At 41.7% G+C, this 21,579-nt stretch overlaps 2 protein-coding genes across 2 annotated transcripts in view; one reads left to right on the forward strand and one right to left on the reverse strand.

Annotated features, from left to right (window-relative positions):
• SLC25A21 (solute carrier family 25 member 21) overlaps nt 1-4,958 on the forward strand; it is a 485,884-nt gene extending 480,926 nt beyond the window's left edge. The window contains 4 exon segments of the mRNA XM_077769239.1: nt 2,817-2,874; nt 4,206-4,247; nt 4,249-4,285; nt 4,935-4,958. Of these exon segments, the coding sequence (XP_077625365.1) occupies nt 2,817-2,874; nt 4,206-4,247; nt 4,249-4,285; nt 4,935-4,958 (161 nt within the window).
• A 1,567-nt stretch (nt 4,959-6,525) lies between these two features.
• Nucleotides 6,526-20,556, reverse strand: PAX9 (paired box 9). Its single transcript, XM_077769244.1, has 5 exons — nt 20,356-20,556; nt 20,009-20,117; nt 18,954-19,808; nt 15,856-16,001; nt 6,526-7,179 (listed from the first exon to the last, which is right to left on the reverse strand). The coding sequence occupies exons 1-5, from the start codon at nt 20,554-20,556 to the stop codon at nt 6,925-6,927; spliced, it is 1,566 nt and encodes a 521-aa protein (XP_077625370.1). The 3' UTR covers nt 6,526-6,924.
• Between the last annotated feature and the right edge of the window lie 1,023 nt (nt 20,557-21,579).

Genomic DNA, 21,579 nt, shown 5'->3' on the forward strand with positions numbered 1-21,579 from the left:
AAGCCAAAAAGACCGGCGTAAGTCAACAGAAAGGACCCACGGCGAGTTAGAGTTGGAGTGAGCACAAAGACGTACATACAGTGGCTGCTGGCTAGGGGAGAGGATTTTCACTGAGTGAGGGAGCAGCTCAGTAAAACTTTCCTGGTGCCCCTAGTTCATCCTTGTTCCTGCCTCATCTTCATTTCAAAAACAGAAAGAGGGAAAACTTGCCTCCACGAAGGGCAAGAGCCATTTGTCTCCCCGTGGTCACCCGTGAGGGTTGTTGTGAATGCGCTGTTCAGGGAGCCGTGGCGCTGCGGCCTGGCACTCACCTTCCGGGCCTCTGTCAGCATGATGGTGGAGGCTCCTGGCTCAGGGCCTTACCTCAGGATGCCAGCCCACAAAAAAAAAAAAAAAAAAAAGGCTGCTCTTCCCACAGGGAGAGTCAGCTGCCTCTATGTAAATAGATGAGAAAATAACTGCTGCAGACCCAACTGCCTGGACAAACAGTCTTGGGTTATAAGCAACCTTAGAGGTATGCACCAGCCCACACAGTTTTTCACCTGGCCACACTCACCTGCTTAGATGTCCTGGTATTCTTTTCCCAGAAGCTTCACCTGCTCCTCTCCTCTCCCCCTTTCCCATTCCTCCCTTTTAACCCCAATGTCCTCCTGCCCGACCACACTCGCACACAGGCATGTTGACCAACACATCTCAGCCCAGTGAACCAGCATTTCTACCAATCTGAGATCGAGAACAGCTGACACTTTCACGTATTTAGAAAACACTTCCACAATTCCCAATCCATCGATCCCAACCTTTCTAGTCCTATAAGCATGGATTTTGCTTCACATTTGAGATTCAAACTTCTGTCCTGTCAGTCATTGGCCTGTGTGTAAAAACAAAGCCAATTATAAAGAATTTTGGTGATTCTGTGCAGCTCTCTCTTTACATATGTGGTGCTTTCCCCTCCCCACACAGTAAAAACCTGCTAGTAGACCTAGTATTAGAGAAAATCCTAGGAATGACCCTAACCCAGCTTTCTCAGGAGGGGATGGGCCTGAAACGAGTGGTGATCAGGGAGAGTTTACCTAACACAGTAATTGACTGGAATCTTCATCCAAAACTCTTAAATAATCTGACCCCAAGTTTTGTTAGAGGCTTGCAAATGTCTGGTTGGCTTTTCAAATGTTTTTGTATGAGGTGTCCTGAGTTGTTGTGGTGTTAAATACAATGAAATGGGTTTCTGTGAATGTACTGTCCAGGTTAAACAAAATGGTGAATGACTGGAAATCTCATTCAAGGACCTGGCCCCCACTCACCTGTAAGTCCTCCAAACACACAAGTCCTAGCAACTTTAAAGGAAAGAAAGGCAGAACGGTGTGATATTTGACTTAAGGATCAGATTTTTTCAGAGAGAAAAAGAAAAGGTAAATGTGCAATTTTTATCCTTCATAGTAGGGAAGCATCTCATCTTCTTTTTAGAAAAGCCTCAGCAGCTGTATGTGGCTAACAACCAGTTACCTTCCATGAAAGGAGAATCATGAAGCCTGTGGTTTAAACTCCAAGTATCACTAGGCTGAAAACCAACCCAATTCTGCATGTTCTTGTCTTACATGGAGAACAGTTAATAAGAGTAAACACAGCAATTACGTAGGTATTAACAACTCTCTGTTAGTGGGTCTTCTTTGTTTGCCAGAGTCCCAAGAGGGCTACAGCAGCTGAGCGGGGTCTAATAGAGTATCTTCATGGGTTAAAAATGAAAATTACAGGCAGGTAATTATCTTTGGTATAAGGTTACACAAACATGTGTGGCCTGTAGATGTAAAAAAAAAAAAACATTCACACACATATGGCAGTATGTACAAAATAACTAAGATCAAAATCAAGTTCCAGTTCTTTCGTCAGAAGTCAGTCTTCTGTTCGTGCAGCCAAGTCTTAAAGTTGTGCTCAGGGTGTATCTGCCCACATTCTTCACACAGACATGAGAGGATAGATAGAGCATATTCAAGAGCATGGGAGGTACGCCATTTACTGCATCAGACAGAACACAAAATCATCCACATGCAGACGCCTCTCCTGATTTCTAGGTATTCAGCCACCTCGGTGCTTAGCTTTCTGTATCATATTCCTATTGACATATGACCTAGCAAGCCTCTTCACAGCCTGTTACAGAACTCTTCTCTTTCAAGACAAATGGTGGTCTTATGACACCCAAGCCCCACTACTAAATTTTCAAGTGCAATCCATTTATATCGGAGGCGGATAAAAGAAAAAAGGAGGTTGAAAGCTAGCTATATTTTGTAATACACAGATTTTTAAATATTCAGAAGCTATTTTTCACATTGCAATCCAGTCTGAAGGCTGTAGGAGAAAACTAGACTGATCTGTCAAGCACCCTCTTAAAGAGTTCCTTCTTGAATGCAACTAGGACAGTGCTAATTATGGACTGAAAAAGATAAATCCTTTGCCTACATATGAAAAATATGAAGGTCTCTGTTTGCAGGAAAGCCACATGCCCTTACATGACTACATGTGCCTGTATTTATTTACTTTTTAAAAATTAAAAGTGCCTGAAAAAGAATCTGATGAAAAATGCTGAAAGTTACAGAAAGTCATGGGGAAAAAATGTATTTGGAAACTCAAGATGGTCTTGATTTTGCCCTGAGAATTTTCCACAATAGTTTTATATCAGTGTATTAGAGCCCAAGGACTGAGGAGTCTAAACAGCCCCCGCCTGATAGGCTAATGGGCCTTCACAGATTCAGAAACCCACCAGGCAAAACTGATGCTATTTTGCAGGATTCGAGATAAAAACCAGCTTCTTTCTTTTCTAGGTGGTGCAGTGATGCTGCTGGTTTATGAATACACCTATTCATGGCTTCAGGAGAACTGGTGATGGCCTGTAAAGTGTTGAAATAATGGATAGCTGCTATATGGCCCCGTGAGGAGGGACTATCAGCTGATATGATTATAAATTATAATTCTATGATCATAAATTATATTTCTACAATTATACACAATTATTAAGGGGAAGTTTATTCAAGAACGAAATCTTTTTCGATACTTCAAAAGCTACCTCTTAGACAATTTGAGACCGTAGTTTTGGCCATATCCATAAATCTGTGAGAAGAAAAATAATAGGAATAAGGTGTGTTAACGGAACACAGAAACCAGATATTTCATAAAAGCAATATAAATCTCATGACCTGTATTCCTCACACTGAGTCATGATGAAAATTCATTGTATTGATGTCTTCCCAAGAGATCGAAAAATGCTTAAAGTCCTAAAAAAAATTAAGCCAAAATTTGAACAGTTCTTTAAGGAATTAAATTCTTCCATAAATATTTAAAAGGCACAAGGAAGATTTTTAAAGGACACTAAAATGGGCATTTTTAAAATACTGAATTTTATGTTAAAATTTAAATCCATTGGTTTTCTTTAGGATAATAATCTACATCACAGCTCTACTTTCCCAAATCTACATGCACTGTTTAAAAGCAGTCATATTTTTAAATCATGATATGTGAAAAGTCTTTTTAGGATTAATAGAAAACATGAAATTATACTGAACTACTTTCCTTCACACAATTCCCTTTGAAAACAATTTTTGTTGAAGTATTTTCTTGTTAAATCACAAATTGGAACCACTCCTTGGGCCCATTTGTGCTGTCTGTGTTTGCATCCAATTATCCTTTTTTCAGAACCCTTATCTATGCCGTTCGTTCTTAAAAAGAATGTTTTAGAGTAAAACTACATTTCCAAATTACTTTTAAATGACAGCTTCAGGTGTGAAGTCAGCTATCTGCAGTGTTAAAATATGTATTATGAAGGGGGAAATGTATCAAAATAGAAGTACATTCTTAGCATTTCCAAATACTCCTGTACTAACATGCACTCCAAAAAATATCTCCTTGACACTGTTAGAACCAAACTGGATTTTATATTTGCATCCTGAAATGATGCTACTTCAGCAGCGAATGTCAACAAAAATATCTGCACGTTCTAGATGATACCTATTCTTAACTACTGAGGAATACTTCTACCATGAAGCTATGTCACTAAAGCATTTTGAAAATAAAAAATAAAAGATAACGTGATAATTATTACTTTTTATTAATTTAGAGCATTTGAAGTATAAAAATAAAGGCTTTTTGACATACTGTATATACATACACAGCCTTCAGTTGTACATCCTTTCCAATGTGTTTAATTCATATTTCAGCCCAATATTCAATAAGAGGGTCATTAAAAGTAGGGGGGGAAAAATGTGTCTGTCGTACAACTGCATTCTGTCCTTTGCAGGTAATGCTCTCGCGGCCTGTGAGGGAGAGTACTGCCTGCATGGAGGCCATGAAATTGAACCTTTAACCTTTCCCCGTGAATGGGATGGAAAAGGACCTCTGAAGAGTGCATTTGCCAGTTTAAAAACACTTTTACCCCTAAGAAACAAAGGAAATATGTCAACATTAGCCAATAATAACGTTTAAAAATTAAACAATCCCTCTCCCATACCTTCTCTTATTTTTAAAAGTAACTTTAAATCATAATTTGCTTTGAATAGCAAATTGCAGTCTAGCTTTGTTGTCTGTCTTAAGTTACTCCATGTGAATTCACTGTTGCTAAGACCTGGGGGGAAAAAGACAAGAAAAAAAATCTTGATATCATTAATATTAGATTTTTTTAAAAAAATATAAGAACCAGAAATATTATAAATAGCATAACAAGAGATTTCTTAATTTAGATAAAGGAAATATTTCATTGGTTTCCATACAATTTTTTTTAAAGACTCTTAATAGCCACCTAAAAATATCTGATAAGGGAGAATTCTTTACCTTATGTCAGTTTTTCTGGCAGGCAGGAGAGTCCCTGTACAGTATGGTTTTAAAGTCTTCACCAAAATAGTGGACTGGTGTCCTTGTTCCATTTGGTTTATAGTCTATTTTCTCACCAGACTGGGAACTCCAGATGTCAATAGGAGTTTTACAAGATCAAAGGAAGACTATGGCCCTGAGAGTTCATCTGCTCCTTCTGCTTATTCTTTTCCTGAAGTTATAATCCTCTGTTTGTAGCACTGAATTTCAGTTGCTTTAGAAATAAATGCAGTTCAAAGCTCTCTAAGTTACCTGTAGCTGGAAAAAAGCAATTCCTCGAATACAACTTGTATGTCAGAAATCTGCTTACTGTTTATATGCTAGTGATCTGAAAACCTAGCTCCTCTAGCCATCTGAGTTTTTTAAATGAAGCCAAGAAACCAATGTGACGGCACTGGGTTGCCATGCAGACTGCACAGCAGAGAGAGGAAGAAACCAAGATCACCTAAAGAATGCATCTTTAACATCCATGTCTAGTCACGTGCCCTTTTAGTTATTGCACAGAGTACCAAAAAAAAAAACCCATAATATATTAATTTTCCAATAGATGAATTGTACCAATGTTTTAAAAATGTAGTTTCAAGCCTATATTGCCAAGAAGGAAGAACTTTCTAAACAGAAGAGAAAAAAATGTAGAATTTTGCCCAAGAAAAGCAATTGTTTTAAAACACAACACATCACACACACACACACAGCTCTACTATTAACATTAAAGTGAAAATGGAACTGGTCTAGAAAGACTTACTGGCTAAACTATGTCCTGTAGCTCCAGAAATGAATAAAGGGAATTTTAAAAAATTAAATAGCATTTGTATTTCTAATACCACCACCAGTTTACCTACACGTGAAACATGCTTCTGTACAACAATGTAAACTTCACAGCAAGCCGTTTTTACATTCATTAGAGCAGAATTTTCCATTTTCTTTAAATTACAACATAATTTTGGGCTGAGATTGCTGAACACACAGGTAAGCCAACAATAACAGTACATTTTAGTTTCACAGTGGTTTTCTTAAAATAAAGTTCATTTTAAGTGTCTTTGCAAAGTATTTCACATTAAACTTAAGTTTCTAAGTGACTTCCTTTAAAGCCTTCTTATTCAGATATTTTCCACCCTCATGTCTTTATATGCTTGGCATGTGTGTTGTTTGATTAGGATACAAAATGGGAGACTGGCTTGTTTAATCTGTCTTTGAGTCCTCTGCTGTAGAAAGAAAATGTCCTTCATAAGATGTTGAAGCCTTCACTGCACACACAAAATTTGGGGCAAGTCCAGGTCCAGGAGCCCGAGGAGCCCACCACCAAACAGAGACAAAGACGTTGCCAGAAAGTCACCTTTGCAAAAAGAAAGAAAAAAATAGATAGGGGTGGGAGGGAGGGGGATATCCCATGGAATGAAAACACAAATGCACCATCCAGAGTCCATATTTACAAACTAATAGAAAATATAAACACTACTGTATTTGGAACCGAGTAAAAACATCAGGAGGAGCTCAATTCAGATACTGCTTGTGTTATACATTATATTTTCCAACAAAATAGGTTATCTCTTAAAGCATCACTCAAGTCAATTATTGATTCGTTTCCTAATGATGAATTTAAGCTAGTCTGGTCACCTTATTTGATTAGAGGGTGCAGCATAACTCTTTTTCTCTATGTGTTTTCCTTTATTGATTTTGCAAAATCTCAACAATTGCACGTTTCAAAAGTTCAGGTTGATTTAGAATAAATATACACATGTGGTTTTACCAAAGACTAGTTTTAAAAGTTCCTTAAGCCCTTTGAGGGGTGCAGGTTTCTTTGCTACGTTAAAACAGTGTGTGGGCAACACAAATGTCTCATTCAATCCTTAAGATCGCTTTTGTTTTCAAATCCTAAAGTCATGTCAGGTTTTCTGCAAGAGAGGTTATGGCAAAAAATATTTAAGTGTCATCAGCACAAAGGATGTGAGTCCGTAAAGCCAGCTTTGGGGGCGGGAGGGCAGGAGGGGTGGGATCCGAGGCCAGGGGAGAGGGGGAGGGTGTGCTGAGGGGAGACCCGGGTGAAGCTGCTGCAGACAGAATTTCCCATCAGAGCGCGGAAGCCGTGACAGAGTGACTACCTTCTCTGGCTGCCTGCATTCCCTTGAAGGCCAGCGATGCGGGAATGTCACAGTTGTGGGGGGAAAGTGGGGTGCCGCTGGCATGCTGCCACCCATGTCCAGCCACATAACCGGAAGGAGCGGCGCTGTAGGTCATGTAAGGCGACACTTGGGCCGGGGTCGGATAGGGAGCCATGCTGGATGCTGACACAAAACTGCTTACAGCTGGTAGACCATTTGGTGCCTAAGAGTAGGAAAAGAGAAGAGGTGAAAATAATTACATGGTAGTAGTTGACATTTCACGGATTTTCAGAAAGAGGCAGAATGTAAGTTCTGAGGAGTACCGGCAATATTCTAACTCTAGTTTCTGGGTTGTTTGGGTGGGTTTTTTTGTTTTGTTTTGTTTTGTTTCTTAGATCTTTATATTCTAAATGCATTCACAGTCTTGCTGCTTAAACATAAGGCCGAAAGACAAGATATTTTCTTTCCACAAAGGCTTTGAGGAGGCTAGGACCAGAAAATTCACAGTACTTGCTTTGCCATTTGGAATTATAGGAAGGAAGGAAATACAGGGTGAGGAAAGAATTAATGGTGATTAAATACTCGCAGAAGCTGTTCAGCTATCCGAATGCCTTTGTCAACCTTCCCTGTACTTGGGTTTTGTTTGGCTCTTTTGTTGAAGCCTTTGTGAAGGGCCTGGTTGGCGTAGCTTTCATTTCCAGTAAAGAAGGGCACGGAGTGTAGGCTGTCACTCCAGACTCTCAAAACGAACATGACCTTTGTTAAATAAAACACGGGCCGTATTTTCAAAGGTCATGTTGAAAATGCCTGTTGGATAAAGGACATGCAACATCAGGCAGTTGTCTTGTAAGAGTTCTTAAATGAAGTTTGAGGAGATTTTTTTCCCCAGAGCTATTTTATCAAAAAGGAAACTGTCTATTGGAATATAAAAGAACTGCAAATGTGTGGTTTTGAAATTGGAAAATTGGTTTGCAAAGTCGTGGGGTCCTGTGATATGAATTTTTAAAAAGCCACATGGATAAATCTCTCGAAATGAATTTAAATGTAAAATCTTAGTTTGCAAACAAAATGCAGCCGCCCTGGCAAGGCACTCTACCCAGAAACCAGTGTTCTCTTGGCATCCAATAAATTATTGTTGGTACTGTTACTATTAACAACAATAAAAACACCCCAATTGCCTATCCTGATTCCGGCATTACCACTTGGTGTCTCAAGTAACTTATTTTCCCCCCTCAGTTTCTACATTATTTAGAAATAAAAAGTAAACTTGTTTCCTGGTAGTGATGTGAATGAATTAACACATCAACATATTTCCTAACGAGAGTAAATGTATAATATAATTACTAGTAGTAAAACTGATTCAGTCCTTAGAGGTAAGAAAAGAGCAGACATGTGTTAGATACTTTTTCCAGTTCAATTACAACATAGAAATTGTTTCCTAATTTAATTCATTTGGTTATTATTTTCACTTCCACATCTATGAAAATACAATGGTGGGCTCTCAAAACTGATTTCCTCAATTTAGAGTAATACATGGAATAGAATACACACATGGGTATGATTTTACACTGCTCATGGATCTCTGACAAAATAAGAGTAAAAGTAGAGAGGTTAACCTTGTGCACTTGGTCTGTAAGAACACACAGATCCTGTTCTTTGAAAAATGAGGAAGGGGAAAGGAAACTAAGGTTGCTTGAATATGCCCTATGTCCTAGGCACCAAGAAATATACAACATATTTTATGGAATAATGAAGATTGGTGAATTGTAACTCATGATAAACTACTGGGTTTACAATAATGACAAGATGATATGTAATGATTACAACACAATATTAATTTAATTTCAATTGAAATTAAAATGTATTTCAAGGGTCCCATAGGATGGTCTCTATTTTTAACAAAGAAATCATTGCACATCACTTTAAAATACAAATGATATCCTTATCCTCTTTTTATCCACTAGAATGTAGATTAAGGAATTTAGCCATTTACCCTGGGCCAATTGGCAAGTCAATGGTCATGTGTTAAAAGAAGTTATCACCCCTGCCTGACACAGGATCCTCTGTAGCAAATCTTTTCCTGCTTTGCCAGGACAATTAAAGGAAAACACAATTTAATCTCAAACTAGAGCATCTTTTGAGATAACATCTCGTAAAAGATTCTTTTTTCTTCTAGAACCCTATTCTCATTGTTAGATCCTCATTCTGCTGCTTAACTTCTAAAAAAAAAAAAAAATCATTTCCCCCTTTCTGAGGATGGCTTATCAGAGAATGGTTCAAAGGAAACACACTCTAAGGCTCTCAGCAGAGGAGTATGAAGATAGCTATCAAATTGCAGAAGAAATCTAGCATTGCATAGAGATTATAGTTCCAATCATGTTTTGTAGGATTTTTCCCCATAACCCATGAGAAATTCGTTTCAAAAGGAATCATTCTGATCCACTTATAGAAAGGTATTTGTTTTGGCCTCTTCTAGATTAATTTTTTATCTGTTTACACCAATGTGAAGAATAAGCTTAACAAGCTTAAAATAAGAATAAGCTTAAAATTACTTTCAAAACAGTGAGAACCTTTGCTCAACATTTTACAAATACATAAGGTTAAAGTATTTAATATTATACATGACAGAAACAATGTGGTAGTTAGCCAAAAAATGTGTTGATGAATTTTATTTTTCATGACCACCAAATTTTTCCTACCCATTCTGTTTTCTTTGCATTTTTTCTATCATCCAAAATTACAGTTATCTCTGAAACACTTCATCATCTTCCCTTTCTTTCCTTTACACCCTCGCCCTTGGAGCCATTGCTCTGTGATGTGCCCCCTCTATTAAGGGCTCTTCAGCCATTCTCTTGCAATGTCTACCATCCCCTTATGTGGACCCGCTTCTTTTTGCCCAGAAACGTCCCTCCTGAGAAAGCAGGCTGGACTGGACTCTCATCTCAGATAATGCTCCTGGGATTCAGAGGGAGGAAGAACACTGGATTTAGGCCTGTGTTACCTTCAGGTGCCTTACTTCTTCTGTGACTGCATTTGTTTGTCGAGCATAAAATAAACATGACTAATTTTTTCCATATTTGTCCAATTTCTCATACTTATAGCACCAAGTTTGCTTTTATGTTATTACAATTAGTATTAAGTATTTCAAAGTTTTCTAAAATCCACAACACATTTAGTATCGATTTAGTGATGCAGTCCCCTCTGTGTTGCAGAAAGGATGAGTAAGAAGGGAGGCTCAGAGAGGTTTGATCTCATCTTGTTAGAAAAAGGCAAGAGGAGGCTAAAGTGTTTGCTTAAAAGAAAAAAAGAAGAAAAAGAAAACACAAATCTTTAACAGTATAAAATAGCTCTTAGCTTGCCCTCAGGTTAAATTATGACCCAGATTTTGGGGTGAAAAAGTTTTGTCTCAGCTTTCCTTTTCACTTGTAAAGTTCAGATTTAGAAATTAGAAAAAGCAGCATAAGCGAGATGACAAACATGCTTTAAAATGTGCCTGCCACCGTCACCATTCATTCTAGTGGCTCAATAAACACATCAGTTTTCTCACTATTAATTCTGAAATATGACACTGGCAAAAGATATAAATCTCTACTAAGTAAAGTAATTGTTATTTATGAAGCAATCACTGAATGAGTAAAATTTTCCACCACAAAGGAAAACAACTACAGGTAGCATTGATGTTTGTTTATTCTTTCCAGTAAAAGAGTACATGACTTAAACTTCCCAAATCTGTTTAATGTTTTCAGTGAAGGGTATGTAATTAATCTGAAAAGCTAGTTAGGCTGAGTAGAGACTACCAAATGTACACCATAAATATACTGGGAGCAAACATGCTAAATTACTCTATTTAATTGGATTGTAAATATGATTTATAAATCAACCAGCATATGGAATCCCCAGAGAAGAGTAAACAAATTTTCCAAATGAAACCCCAGCAATGGGCATGTAATGGAAATCTCATTTTTGAAAATGACTTTACCTAAAGATTCCATAAATAAGACCTCAATCCATCAACCCCTTTCTTATGTGGATCTTCCATAAAAGCCATGAGAATCCTTTCCTCTAAAGAACTACAGAAGGATCTCCCTGAAGCAAATGATCTTCTACCTAATTTTAAGAATGAGATTTACTAATGCAAAGAAAAATAGACCAAACGGCATACCCTAGAAAAAGTTGAATGTTGAATATTTTTAGGAAAAAAAAACAAAAACAAAACAGATTTTTATCTCCTGGCTTCAAAGAAAATAGTCTGGGGGGGGGGGGGGAAAATCTTAGAAATATAGATTTGCCTGGTTTTAAAAATATGTTTTTAAATTAGTAATATTGAGAAGCTATATTGGCAGAGAGCTAGATTATAGTTTGAGAACAGGGGCTTGCCTTAATCATCTCACATCCTCATAAAATGGGACATATCATTGGTGTTTCATAATCATTTGTATATCTAAGTTAGCGCAGCCTTTTGAAAGCAGAAGATATGACACTCTTGCTTTAAAAAAAAGTCACTTTTGATCACAGAACAAGCATTACACTTCAAGTAAGCAAAATGAATAAATCTGTTGAAAAAAGTAAGTAAAAGTTCTAATCTAGCCATTTCATGATTTGGGCTATGGTTGTTCCATTTATCCTCCCCCACTCCCCAGAAAATGGAAATGCATTAATATTCAAACACTTTTGACCATGGGNNGAACTGGTATGACAACTGTCTGGCAATTAGAAGTGATAGACAGTAGTCTTCCCATTCTGGAAATTGTCTAGTCAACATTTCTCTCTTGAAGAAAATGCAAAGAGCAGTGCCCAGTCCTCTACCCACAACCTTCCATCCACTCATCAGTTCTACCTGGTCCTCCCCTTATGATAAAATGAGTTTACTTTGGCTTTATAGTAAAGTAGAGTTAGCCACAAATAGAGATGTGCTTCACCTAGGATTTCAGCCTCCATAACATAAGCAAGAAAAAGCTTCAGATCTGAAAATGAACAAGATTTTCTTCCTTTTCTCGGTGCAGTCTTTTTTGTTTGACTATTGTTCTGCCCTTCTTCATTCATTATGCAATGAGCCAGTAAAACAAATCTGATAAAATGAAATGATGGTTGTAAATATGGTTTCAACATTGATCCAAAAAAGATCTTAATTATGCTTAGTTATCACACTGAGGATCTAAATGTCTCTAGGTAATGGAAAGCTATTTAAATTTTTTCTAAATTTTATATTTCCAAAATATTAAAATTAAGGTAGCCTTGAAAAACTTTTTTTTTTTTTTTGTATTTTATATGACATACTTTTCTGCTACATCATTAATCTTGTTTTAAGACACTAATAGTTAAAAGTTACCCTGGTCAAGGAATGTTTTTCATAATAGATAACATCATGAATTTCAAAGACTCTCTACCGGCATTTGCCTACAGTTGGATTCTCTACAAAAGTATAAATTACTTAACATAAAATTAACTTTAGTTCATATATTGAAAAATCCAGTGCAACTTCATTTATATTTTCATGGGAACAGTATGTCTACAAGAACAACCAGTGTTTAAAATAATGCACTCTAAAGTTATATTCAGGATTCTGAAATACTAGATTTCAAATACAATATACAAATTAATGCTTCACAAGAATTTCAGTTAATTTATGTCTCCAAATCCAACCATTTCCAAAACTTGTCTCTTAACTTTTTAAGTATGTAAAGATCATTCCCAATTCCTGATGTCTCAATTTGTAGCTAACGTTATATTAAACTTGCTATCTGAGTTAACCTGCACTAACCAAAAATGAAGACACTCAAAGCTTATAAATCTAACATTCAGATTACTTCAGTTAGAGGACAAGATATGTAACACTTCTTCTGAGAAAGTATGCCCAATCGGAGAAAATTTTTCAAGAACTATACAACTATTTATAAACTGTTTAAAATGAAGCATTAATTCACTAAGTACTACATAAAAGGGTAGATGTATTCCAAACACATCCCCCCCCTTTTTTTTTTTTTTGCCATGCAACTACATTCAGTAGAGGTTTTATGTTTTAACAGAAGAGAACCAGCCATTCAGAACCAGAGACCATTGTTGCCATTCAGAATTAGAAGAGATTAAAAACTTCTAGCCCAATATTAAATGCAGGTTAAAAAAGCCAAAACAAATATTCTTTTTTCTTCTATCCTCAAGTGTAGACCATAAGGACTTCTAAATGGTAATATAAAGTATTGACTTCATATTAATGAGTAAGCCAAGTTTGAGTATTCTAAATTAGTGTTTTAAAAACAAAAGATAGGTGTGTATACAGCTGAAATGTGCATAAGGTTCTAATTACTAGCGATCAGGCATCCTTTTTTGCAGTTTCAGATGAAAATAGAAACTCTAGATTACCATAATCACTAGTACCTACAATCAGTTGTCAATTCAGTCCCTTTAGTAATTTTACAGGTGTCTTCTGGGAAAAGATTATGCTCTAAATCCTAGGATTCTGAATTCTCAATTTCCTCCTTTATGTACTAAAATGAAACTTGGATCATATAATATTGCACTATTTAATAAAAATTATAAGTGCCCTGAAGGTATTATGTGCATAGTTTGAGAATTTTTTGCCAAAACTTTCAAACTTTGTTCATAATACAAATAGAGAAAAAAATGTTACCTGAGTTTACATTTTGGTTTTTAAAATATACTTATGCTGATAATTTTTAAAACTAAAGCTGCTCTTTGAATACTGGTAAGGGAAATGCATACACACACACACACACACACACACACACACACACACACCCTTACCACTGCTTTTTTGTTTATGAGCAAGTATTAGTATAGAATTTTACCCTCCAGGAAAACAATGTCTAAATTCCAAAACTGATCACAAAATGACACAGCCTTAATTTCTCTGCCTACTTAGCACACCTTCATCATTAAGCACTATTTTGGTAATTATAATAGAGTAACCACTGATTTAATTGTACTTAGAAACTTTTGAAGTTTTCAAATTTTATATCAACTGAATTATATTACCACAGGGCAATACAGAAGATTAGCATGCTGCAATTAAGTTTCCAAATTTACATTTGATATAAATATCTTTTTCTTATGGAAAAAAATGGAACTTGTTCTCCTAGGTATTTAGAACAATGCTTATTTGGCCACTTAGGTCTTTAATTTACTTGCTTTTTATAAATCTCATAATTTAGTAATAATAATCAGTGTATAAAATGTAATCACCTCTCATGTTCCAAATATACAGAATAGATAATTTGAATCAGAGGTCTATTTTTATTTTAAAGTGGTCAGTTTGAAGTATGTGTGTAAATTAACCATTTCTAAATAAGTATAAACACTAGATCTATATAATTCGAGAGGGGAAAAAATGAAATCATCAAAGATTTTTTTAATTAAGACACTGCTTTATATATAAACTAGGTTTATCAACTATAGGTGAGAGTTAACAATTCTTCAACTCTCTACTTCACGATGTTATTCCAACAAATGACCTAATAAAAACTACTGAGCACCTATTAAATGCTTGCTACTATATTGGATGCTTAAAGTACACTCCTTCTATTGTTTGAAAAAAAAAAAATAAATCCTGGACACTTTTTGACTATGAACTCTCTGAACAAAGTACATTCTCACACACCCCCAGCCCTCAAAAACGCTTGTTTTTAGAAGACCATCTCTAACCTCCATTTATAACCACTGGTAACTTTTAACGCATGCTTACTGTGGGGCATAAGGCTGCATTATCTCATTGAATCTTCTCAACATCTCTTGAGATTGGACTATTATTACCCCGTTTTACAGATGAAAAAATGGAGGCTCTAAAATAACTTGCTTAAGTGGCAACGTGCCAGAAGATCGGAGCTCCTAACCACTGTACATACTGCATCTTTTTTATGCTTTTTAAAAAGAAAACGACAAACTTTCATATAATCTCTCCATGACAGTCTTTACAGTAGAAACAGATATGGGAAAGGGACTCTTTCTTTACTGCTATTTTCTGGGATCTTTGTCATGGGAGAACTTAAGTCTCTGTTAACAAAACAGGGAGAGAAAAGGAAGTGGAAATGGCGTTTGTTTGAGAAAATGAGGATTAGGATTTCGCCCCCCCCCCCAAGTGAATAAAAGCAACGAGTTACATATCACGTAAGACTATGCTTTTTGAAAGATAAAACATTAGGAGTTTTATGACTTCAAAATAATAAAACGAAAACTGGGTATTTGGGGGCTTTGGAATTGGAGTTTGGTATTAAGAACCTGGCAAATCTATCCAGATCCGCTCAATGAAACCTTAGGCTGCTTTAAGGTCAGTGTTTGTTTGTTTGTTAGGGCTTTGAACTCCTGACTCCAGCTTGGTGATGAATTTAGGCTCAAAACTCTAGGGGTCCTNACAGCCAGTCCGTATAATTTGAGGTTTTCTCACAAACCTCCCTTGGGAGATTACAACGTGACCTTTAATCTGGAAACGGTAACTTTATTAGGTTTATCTGGCTGCCCTCTCCTCACGATCACGGGGCAAGCCACGCTGGCGTGTTTTCAGGGGGCCGCCATACGGGAAACGCGCGAGCGTGAGGACCCCGCAGCCCACCGGCCCCGACCTCCGGGGTGCGCTTCGCCGGCGCCGCGCGGGGAACCCGGGCCCTCGGAAGCGCCTGCCCCGGGTCACTAGCCACAGTGCGAGCAGCGGAACGGGCTTCGGAGGCCGCGCCTGCGGAGACCGAACAGGCCCGGAGGCGCTCCCGCCGCCTCGGGGCCCCGGCGGGGGGCTGTGGCCNTCCGGGCCTCCGTCCCGCCTCCCCCAGCCGTGTCGGGGGGTCGGCCCGGGCGTTCCTCTCGGTCCAGGCTCAGAAAGGAACTGGGCCCTGCGTCGCCCGAACCCCCGCCGCCGCGCGCGGCCCACCCGGCGGCGTCCTCGCCTCCTCACCTGGCCGTACTTGGCTTCCTGCTCCAGGGCTCCCTTCTCCAGCCCGTTCACCGCGTGCGGGGCGGCGGCGGCGGCGAAGTTGTTCCGGCCCAGGCTGCTCCACTCCTCCACCTTGGGGCTGTGGTAGGGGGAGCTGTCGCTCACTCCTGGGGAGGCGGAGAGGGCGTCAAGCTGGGCATCCAACCCGCGCGCCCCCGCCTGAGACGTGGCCCGAAACGACGACCCGCGAGCTCTAGGCCTCCGACCCCTGCCCTGGGCCTCCCGTGAGCGCTGGTCTCAGGCGCGGCCTCGCGGGCTTCCAACCCAGGGCCCCGCGAAGCGGACTCGCCTCGGAGGAGGCCTGGCCCACCTCTTTCACCCACGCCTGCGGGAAGACTGTTTTTCCCCTTTGTCAAAAGCCTTTGATTTTCTCCGTCCCACCCACCCCCCGCCCCGCTCGCTTCCCCGAGGAATCTAATGGAAGGAACCTGGGAGTTTAACTAAATCAGGGAAAGAACACGTGAAGCTGGGTGCGCTCTTTATCCCAATCGTAACCCGGGGTCGACTCCGGATTCAGTCTGGGACTGGCGCAGACTGAAAAGGGAGAGAGGAGCGTCCTTGGCCGGTGCTCCTGCTCAGAGACATCTAGAAAAATGCTCACTGTGCTGTGGGGATCTAGTACTTAGGTCAATAGATGAGACAAAAGACCTGCAAAGTCCTTTGCAGGCAAATAACTGCGTGGAATACACATACAAAATATACATGCATAGTTTCTGTCTTGTGTGTGCATAACGTATGTGTGACTACCCTTGATGCTCTATGTCCACACATTAAATATGTGAGGTTGCATATGACTCAAAAAATAAATATTACAATTACCCCTGTAAATGCCATCAGTGACAGTGGTAAGGTTATAGAGAGACAGTGGGTTTTGTTTTTTTTATGAGATAAAAAGTTAAGAAAATGAAGACAGAATTAACTGTTTTGAAAAAGGAGTAAAGACCTCAGTTATCCTTTATGTTCTTAATAGAGAAAGAAAATTATACGCTGTAAACTGATTGCCACAATACCTAGAGGTGTGCATATTGAACCACTGCCATCTTCAAATGACCAAGTGCAGTTTCAAAGAAAAGATATTTGAAGACTATGAGCAATGTGTTTTTGTCTTTGGGACCTATAGGTGGAGGACTGAAGTTTGATAAAGCCACTACAACTTGATTTTAAATACTTCCTTCTGATACAGTGCTTTGAAGGGGCAATCATTTTGTAGAAATGATCACTTATAGAAATAATTATTTTATGTTCACAGATTTGTCAGAAAACTTGTTGTTTAAAGCTGGCATCCAGGATCAACATCTAGAATGAAGAGTTGATCCTCTCCATATAATCCCTTACTTTTCCAACTAATATTTGGTCTCATTATAGGATCCCTGGGGAAGAACAGTTGTCTTTTCAACTCTGTCTTTTTTTTTTTTTTTTACTATTCCTCCCCCTCTCCAAAGGATTAGATTGTGTTCCAGTTTGCACCAGGAAACCGTGTTTTGGCGCAGACTGCCAGTCTCTTTGCCTTCCCAGACAAAAGGCAATCGGTGGGCACAAGCCTGAAGTTATCTTAAGAAATTGAGATCCCCCTGTGAGCCCCCATTTCTGCTGATCTCACACTTTCCCATGAACAGGAGCTTCCTTTAAATGTCAGTGAGGTCAGTTTATCCTATAAATCAAGGGCACACTCTCCAACTAAAGCTCCAACCAGCTCCGAAAAAGACAAAAGTGAGCTCCTTACAAGAATCTTGTAAATTCACAGTCAGAAAACAAGATGAGAAATCAGGGCTCTGCTTTAATTACATAAAAAGATAATTGTGCCAATGTGGTGGCAACAGAGAAATGCAGGAAATAAAGAAACTATCCCCCACCTTCCTATTTAATTTTTCTTCTGTGCTTTTTAAACTTTTGGCCAAGAAATTTTAAAGGTAGGCTCTTATTTCTGTATTATTTTAATTCTGCATCTAAGACATTTTGACTTTTTACCCCTACCAAGAAAGAAGCTAATGCTGGTTTTTCCTGTTGTTGTTGTATTGTTTTGTTTAACTATGAAGTAAAAGAAAACAAACTCTGGTCTGCAGAAGCCCAACTGAGCAGGAGGGCTCCAGAATCGTTCTTACCGACCAGAAAAGACACTCGGAACACCGCAAGGTCAAGGGTTTGAGAAAGGAAGAGAAGAGTGGGGTGGTTCCGCTGAAAATGTGCAAGTACTAGATGTCCACTCGCATTTCGTGGGACCGGGAGACACCTAAGAGAAGCCGCAGGCCCGGGGAAAATGGGAAAGAAGAGAGGACAAGATGGAATCACCATGCATTTTGTCTCCATCACAGCCGAGGTTGGTGCCACTTCCTAAAATATAAATAGTGAAGTCTGTTAAGGTAAAGGCCGGGGGTGGGGGCGCTTGGAAAAAGGAAGAGGGAGAGAGAGAGAGAAATAAAGCAGAAAATTAGTCCCAGAATGAGCAATGCAGTAACATGCAGGTTTCTAGTAGGAACTTCAGGACCTCAGTTTCCGAGGAAAATGAAGTGAAGCATAAGAATGAAACCAATTAGGTGACATTTGAACTTCCTGCCTGAGCAAATTTGGCCTGATTGCCAGAATCCAAGAATACTGCAATTTCCACTGGGTGCCCGACTCCTCGCGGCCGCATCTGATCCCCAAACAAGCTGCCCGCAGCGGTGTCTGCAACCGGCAGCCCCACGCCCGCTCAGTCTTCCCGGGCTGAGCCCCAAGTCCAACCCAGGCCACGCTCTCCAAGTGAGCGAGCGGGTCTACGGCTGCAGCCGCGCGAGAGGCGGGGGAGGGTGGAAAATGCGAACCATGTGTTGGGGATGGGGGGATGTTATGGGTCTGGTAGTTTGAGATGAGGCAGGAGACTGTGTGTGGCAAGGAAACGGAGGGCATGAATTTCAAGTTAATGAGATCAGGACACCCCCTGGGAGGACTTCTTAGTTTCGAAAGGAAAAACCCTCAGGTGGTGAAATAGACGCGGGCCCGGAGGCCGCAGATACCCGGACACCAGCGAGGGTGTAGAGGAAGACTCTGCAACGTCCACACATCCGGCCCGTAGCCCTTACCTTGGTCGGTGATGGAGCGAATGCCCAGGATGTCGGTGACCGAATGGGAGGAGGGCCAGGTACGGGGCATGGCCACCGAGCCGGGGATGCCAGGCACCCCGGGCGGCGTGGGCACCTTAGCTGCGGCCGCGGTGATGGGGCTAGGGTACGAGTAGATGTGGTTATAAGGCAGCGCCGGCTGCGGCGCCGGCTGGTGCTGCTTGTATGAGTCGTAATGGCCCTGTTGAGCCAAGTTGCCGATCTTGTTGCGCAGGATGCGGCTAATGGAGCTCACCGAGGGCACGTTGTACTTGTCACACACGCCGTCCGCCAGCAGGCGGTCCCGGATTTCCCAGGCAAAGATGCCAGGGTCCCTTTGCTTGTAGGTCCGGATGTGTTTCACCACGGTGGGGGTGGTGACTCGGGGTTTGCTGCCCCCAATGGCTCCTGGCAAGATCGAGCCTGTCTCGTTGTAGCGCGCCAGAATCTTGCTGACGCAGCCGTGCGAGACCCGTAGCTGGCGGCTGATGTCACACGGTCTGATGCCCAGTTGGGCCAGTTCCACGATACGAAGCCGGATGGCGTTGGGCAGCGGCCTCCCGTTCACGAATACTCCTCCCAGCTGGTTCACCTCCCCAAAGGCTGGCTCTGCAAAACGAACACACGGCGCGCGGGGACGCGCACCGGCAGTTTGGGACAGCCGTTTACCACTCGGCCTCTGCCCGCGTAAGAAGGCAGGGCGGATGCAACCATCCCGGACTAGGGACCTGGGCTTTTCCCAAACCCTACTGTCCCCAAGCCTCACCCAATGGCCCCAAACCATTAAGGTCGAGTCGGACCCCCTCCCCTCCCTCATTCCGGTGGTGCCCGCGGCCACTACAAGCAAATAAAGTGGTGAGATTCAGGGCCGCTCCAAGCGCTCAAAAGCCTCCGAAGCAGGCGGGGAGATCGGTGTTAACGCCTGCAACCGGCTCCTTCTCGCCTTCTCAGCGCTAAAGTCTTTGGGCCGCTACCCCTTGAGCCCCAGCGCCCCGCCTGGGGACCGGCGCGATTAGACAAGGTCTAGAAGAAACTACAGTTTGTTTGGGTTTTTTTCCCCTCCTGTTCTGAGGGTGTCAGTGTATGTGAAACAAAATTTGGTCCGCCACCGAGGCTGCGGTGCTTGCTGATGCCACCGCTCCCTTCCTTTAAAATCAGAAAATGGCATCAACAGCAACCCAGTAGCCAGCGTTCAGAGTGAACTGCTGTGCGCCCTGACCCTTAGCGTGTTCCTAACAACTTGTAGAAACACGAGCAAAGTCAATAGGAAGAGTGCGAGCGCTCAGTGGTGCGCGCCCTCGCGCTCCCTCCCTCCCTCCCTCCCTCGCGCTGTGGTTCCCTCCCTCCCTTCCCGGCTCTGACAGCGTCCCCCGCCGCCACTCACCCATTGCTCCGAGCAGTACACCAACGGGGCCCCAGTTCCGCACTCCCAAAAAGAAACTTTTCCCACAGCCTCAGTGACCTGGCTCGTCGCTGCCCCGGGCCGTCGGTGCCTCCGCTTCTTCCCGGGAGGAGGCGGCGAGAGCGCAAAAGGAAGGAGTAAAAGGAAGTCTGTGCCCCGATGAAAGAGGCTAGAGTTCTGCATTTCAATCTAAGCAGCAACGTGGGCTGGCCTGAGCTGGGCCGGGCGGCTCCGTCTATCACTCACCAGGGACACGCCCTCCAAGAGGAGGGTCCGAGGGCAAGCTTCGTGGTGATTGGTGTGGCCCGCTGAGCGACAGTGCAGTCCGGGAAAGTCCTTCCGCTGTCTCTTTCAAGCTTGCTCTGCACCTGGGTGACTAAATACAATGAAAATAGGAGTTTGACACCTTCCCAGGGGCAGCGCAAACAGACAACACAATCAGGCTGAGAAAAATGCTGAATAAGCAAATGAAAGCGTTTGGTCTGAATTTAGGAGACTCGAAGGGGGAAGGAGTTGAGTCTTCTGGGAGGGGAGGAGGGACAGACAGCTCAGAATTGAAGTTAAAACTTCAGGTGGGAGGTGGGGGCCACCGTTATGGGGGAGGCGGAGGGCGGTGGTTCTTAGAACTGCCAGTCATATGGGCCTCCAGGGGCTGTCAGGAGAAGAACCCATTACCGGCAGATGCTACCTCACTCCAGCCCATGCCAGGTGGCGAGAGCACAGGTGTGAGATTCTAGGCCCCTCCGAATGACCAGGCGGTTTAGGAGAGACCGAGCCGGAGGTGGGGGCCACTGAGACCGCCAGGTGGAGACCCCTCTCCTGCCCCCGCGACTAGCCTCCCGACGCAGTCTCAAATGGGTTCATCCAGGAGTGCGGGGCCAAACCTTAGGCACGCAGGCTCCAGTCCGTGGCCGCGCTAGGTGTGCCTAGAGAGAACTTAAGCACAAGTGGCTAAAGCTAGCGCACAGCCAACTATTGCCTGTGCGTGGGGCACTCTCCTTGAAGGCCAGCACGCCGCAGAGCTCAGCCGCGGTACTCGTCTGCTCGTATCCAATGTCAAGGTTTTCTGGCTTCCCCCCCACCAGTGAAAGGTTTAATTAAAAAGAGTCCCAAGAAAGTTGAACACTGAGACTGAACATACAAGTAATCCCCGGGTATTCTGTTTAGCTACCAGAGGCCCTGCGAGTCCCCCTACTTCTAAATTTT

This window comes from Crocuta crocuta, unplaced genomic scaffold (genome assembly GCF_008692635.1).
Source record: "Crocuta crocuta isolate KB4526 unplaced genomic scaffold, BGI_CrCroc_1.0 scaffold65, whole genome shotgun sequence".
NCBI classification, from domain to species: domain Eukaryota; kingdom Metazoa; phylum Chordata; class Mammalia; order Carnivora; family Hyaenidae; genus Crocuta; species Crocuta crocuta.

What these genes read in the sequence shown, in the direction of transcription:
- PAX9 (XM_077769244.1), bottom strand. Translation starts at nt 20,556, where the DNA reads ATGCAGAACTCTAGCCTCTTTCATCGGGGCACAGACTTCCTTTTACTC. An exon ending in TGTACTGCTCGGAGCAATGG is followed by an intron (nt 20,118 to 20,355) that starts GTGAGTGGCGGC and finishes CTGATTTTAAAG; the next exon opens with GAAGGGAGCGGTGGCATCAG. An exon ending in GAAAAAAACCCAAACAAACT is followed by an intron (nt 19,809 to 20,008) that starts GTAGTTTCTTCT and finishes ATTTGCTTGTAG; the next exon opens with TGGCCGCGGGCACCACCGGA.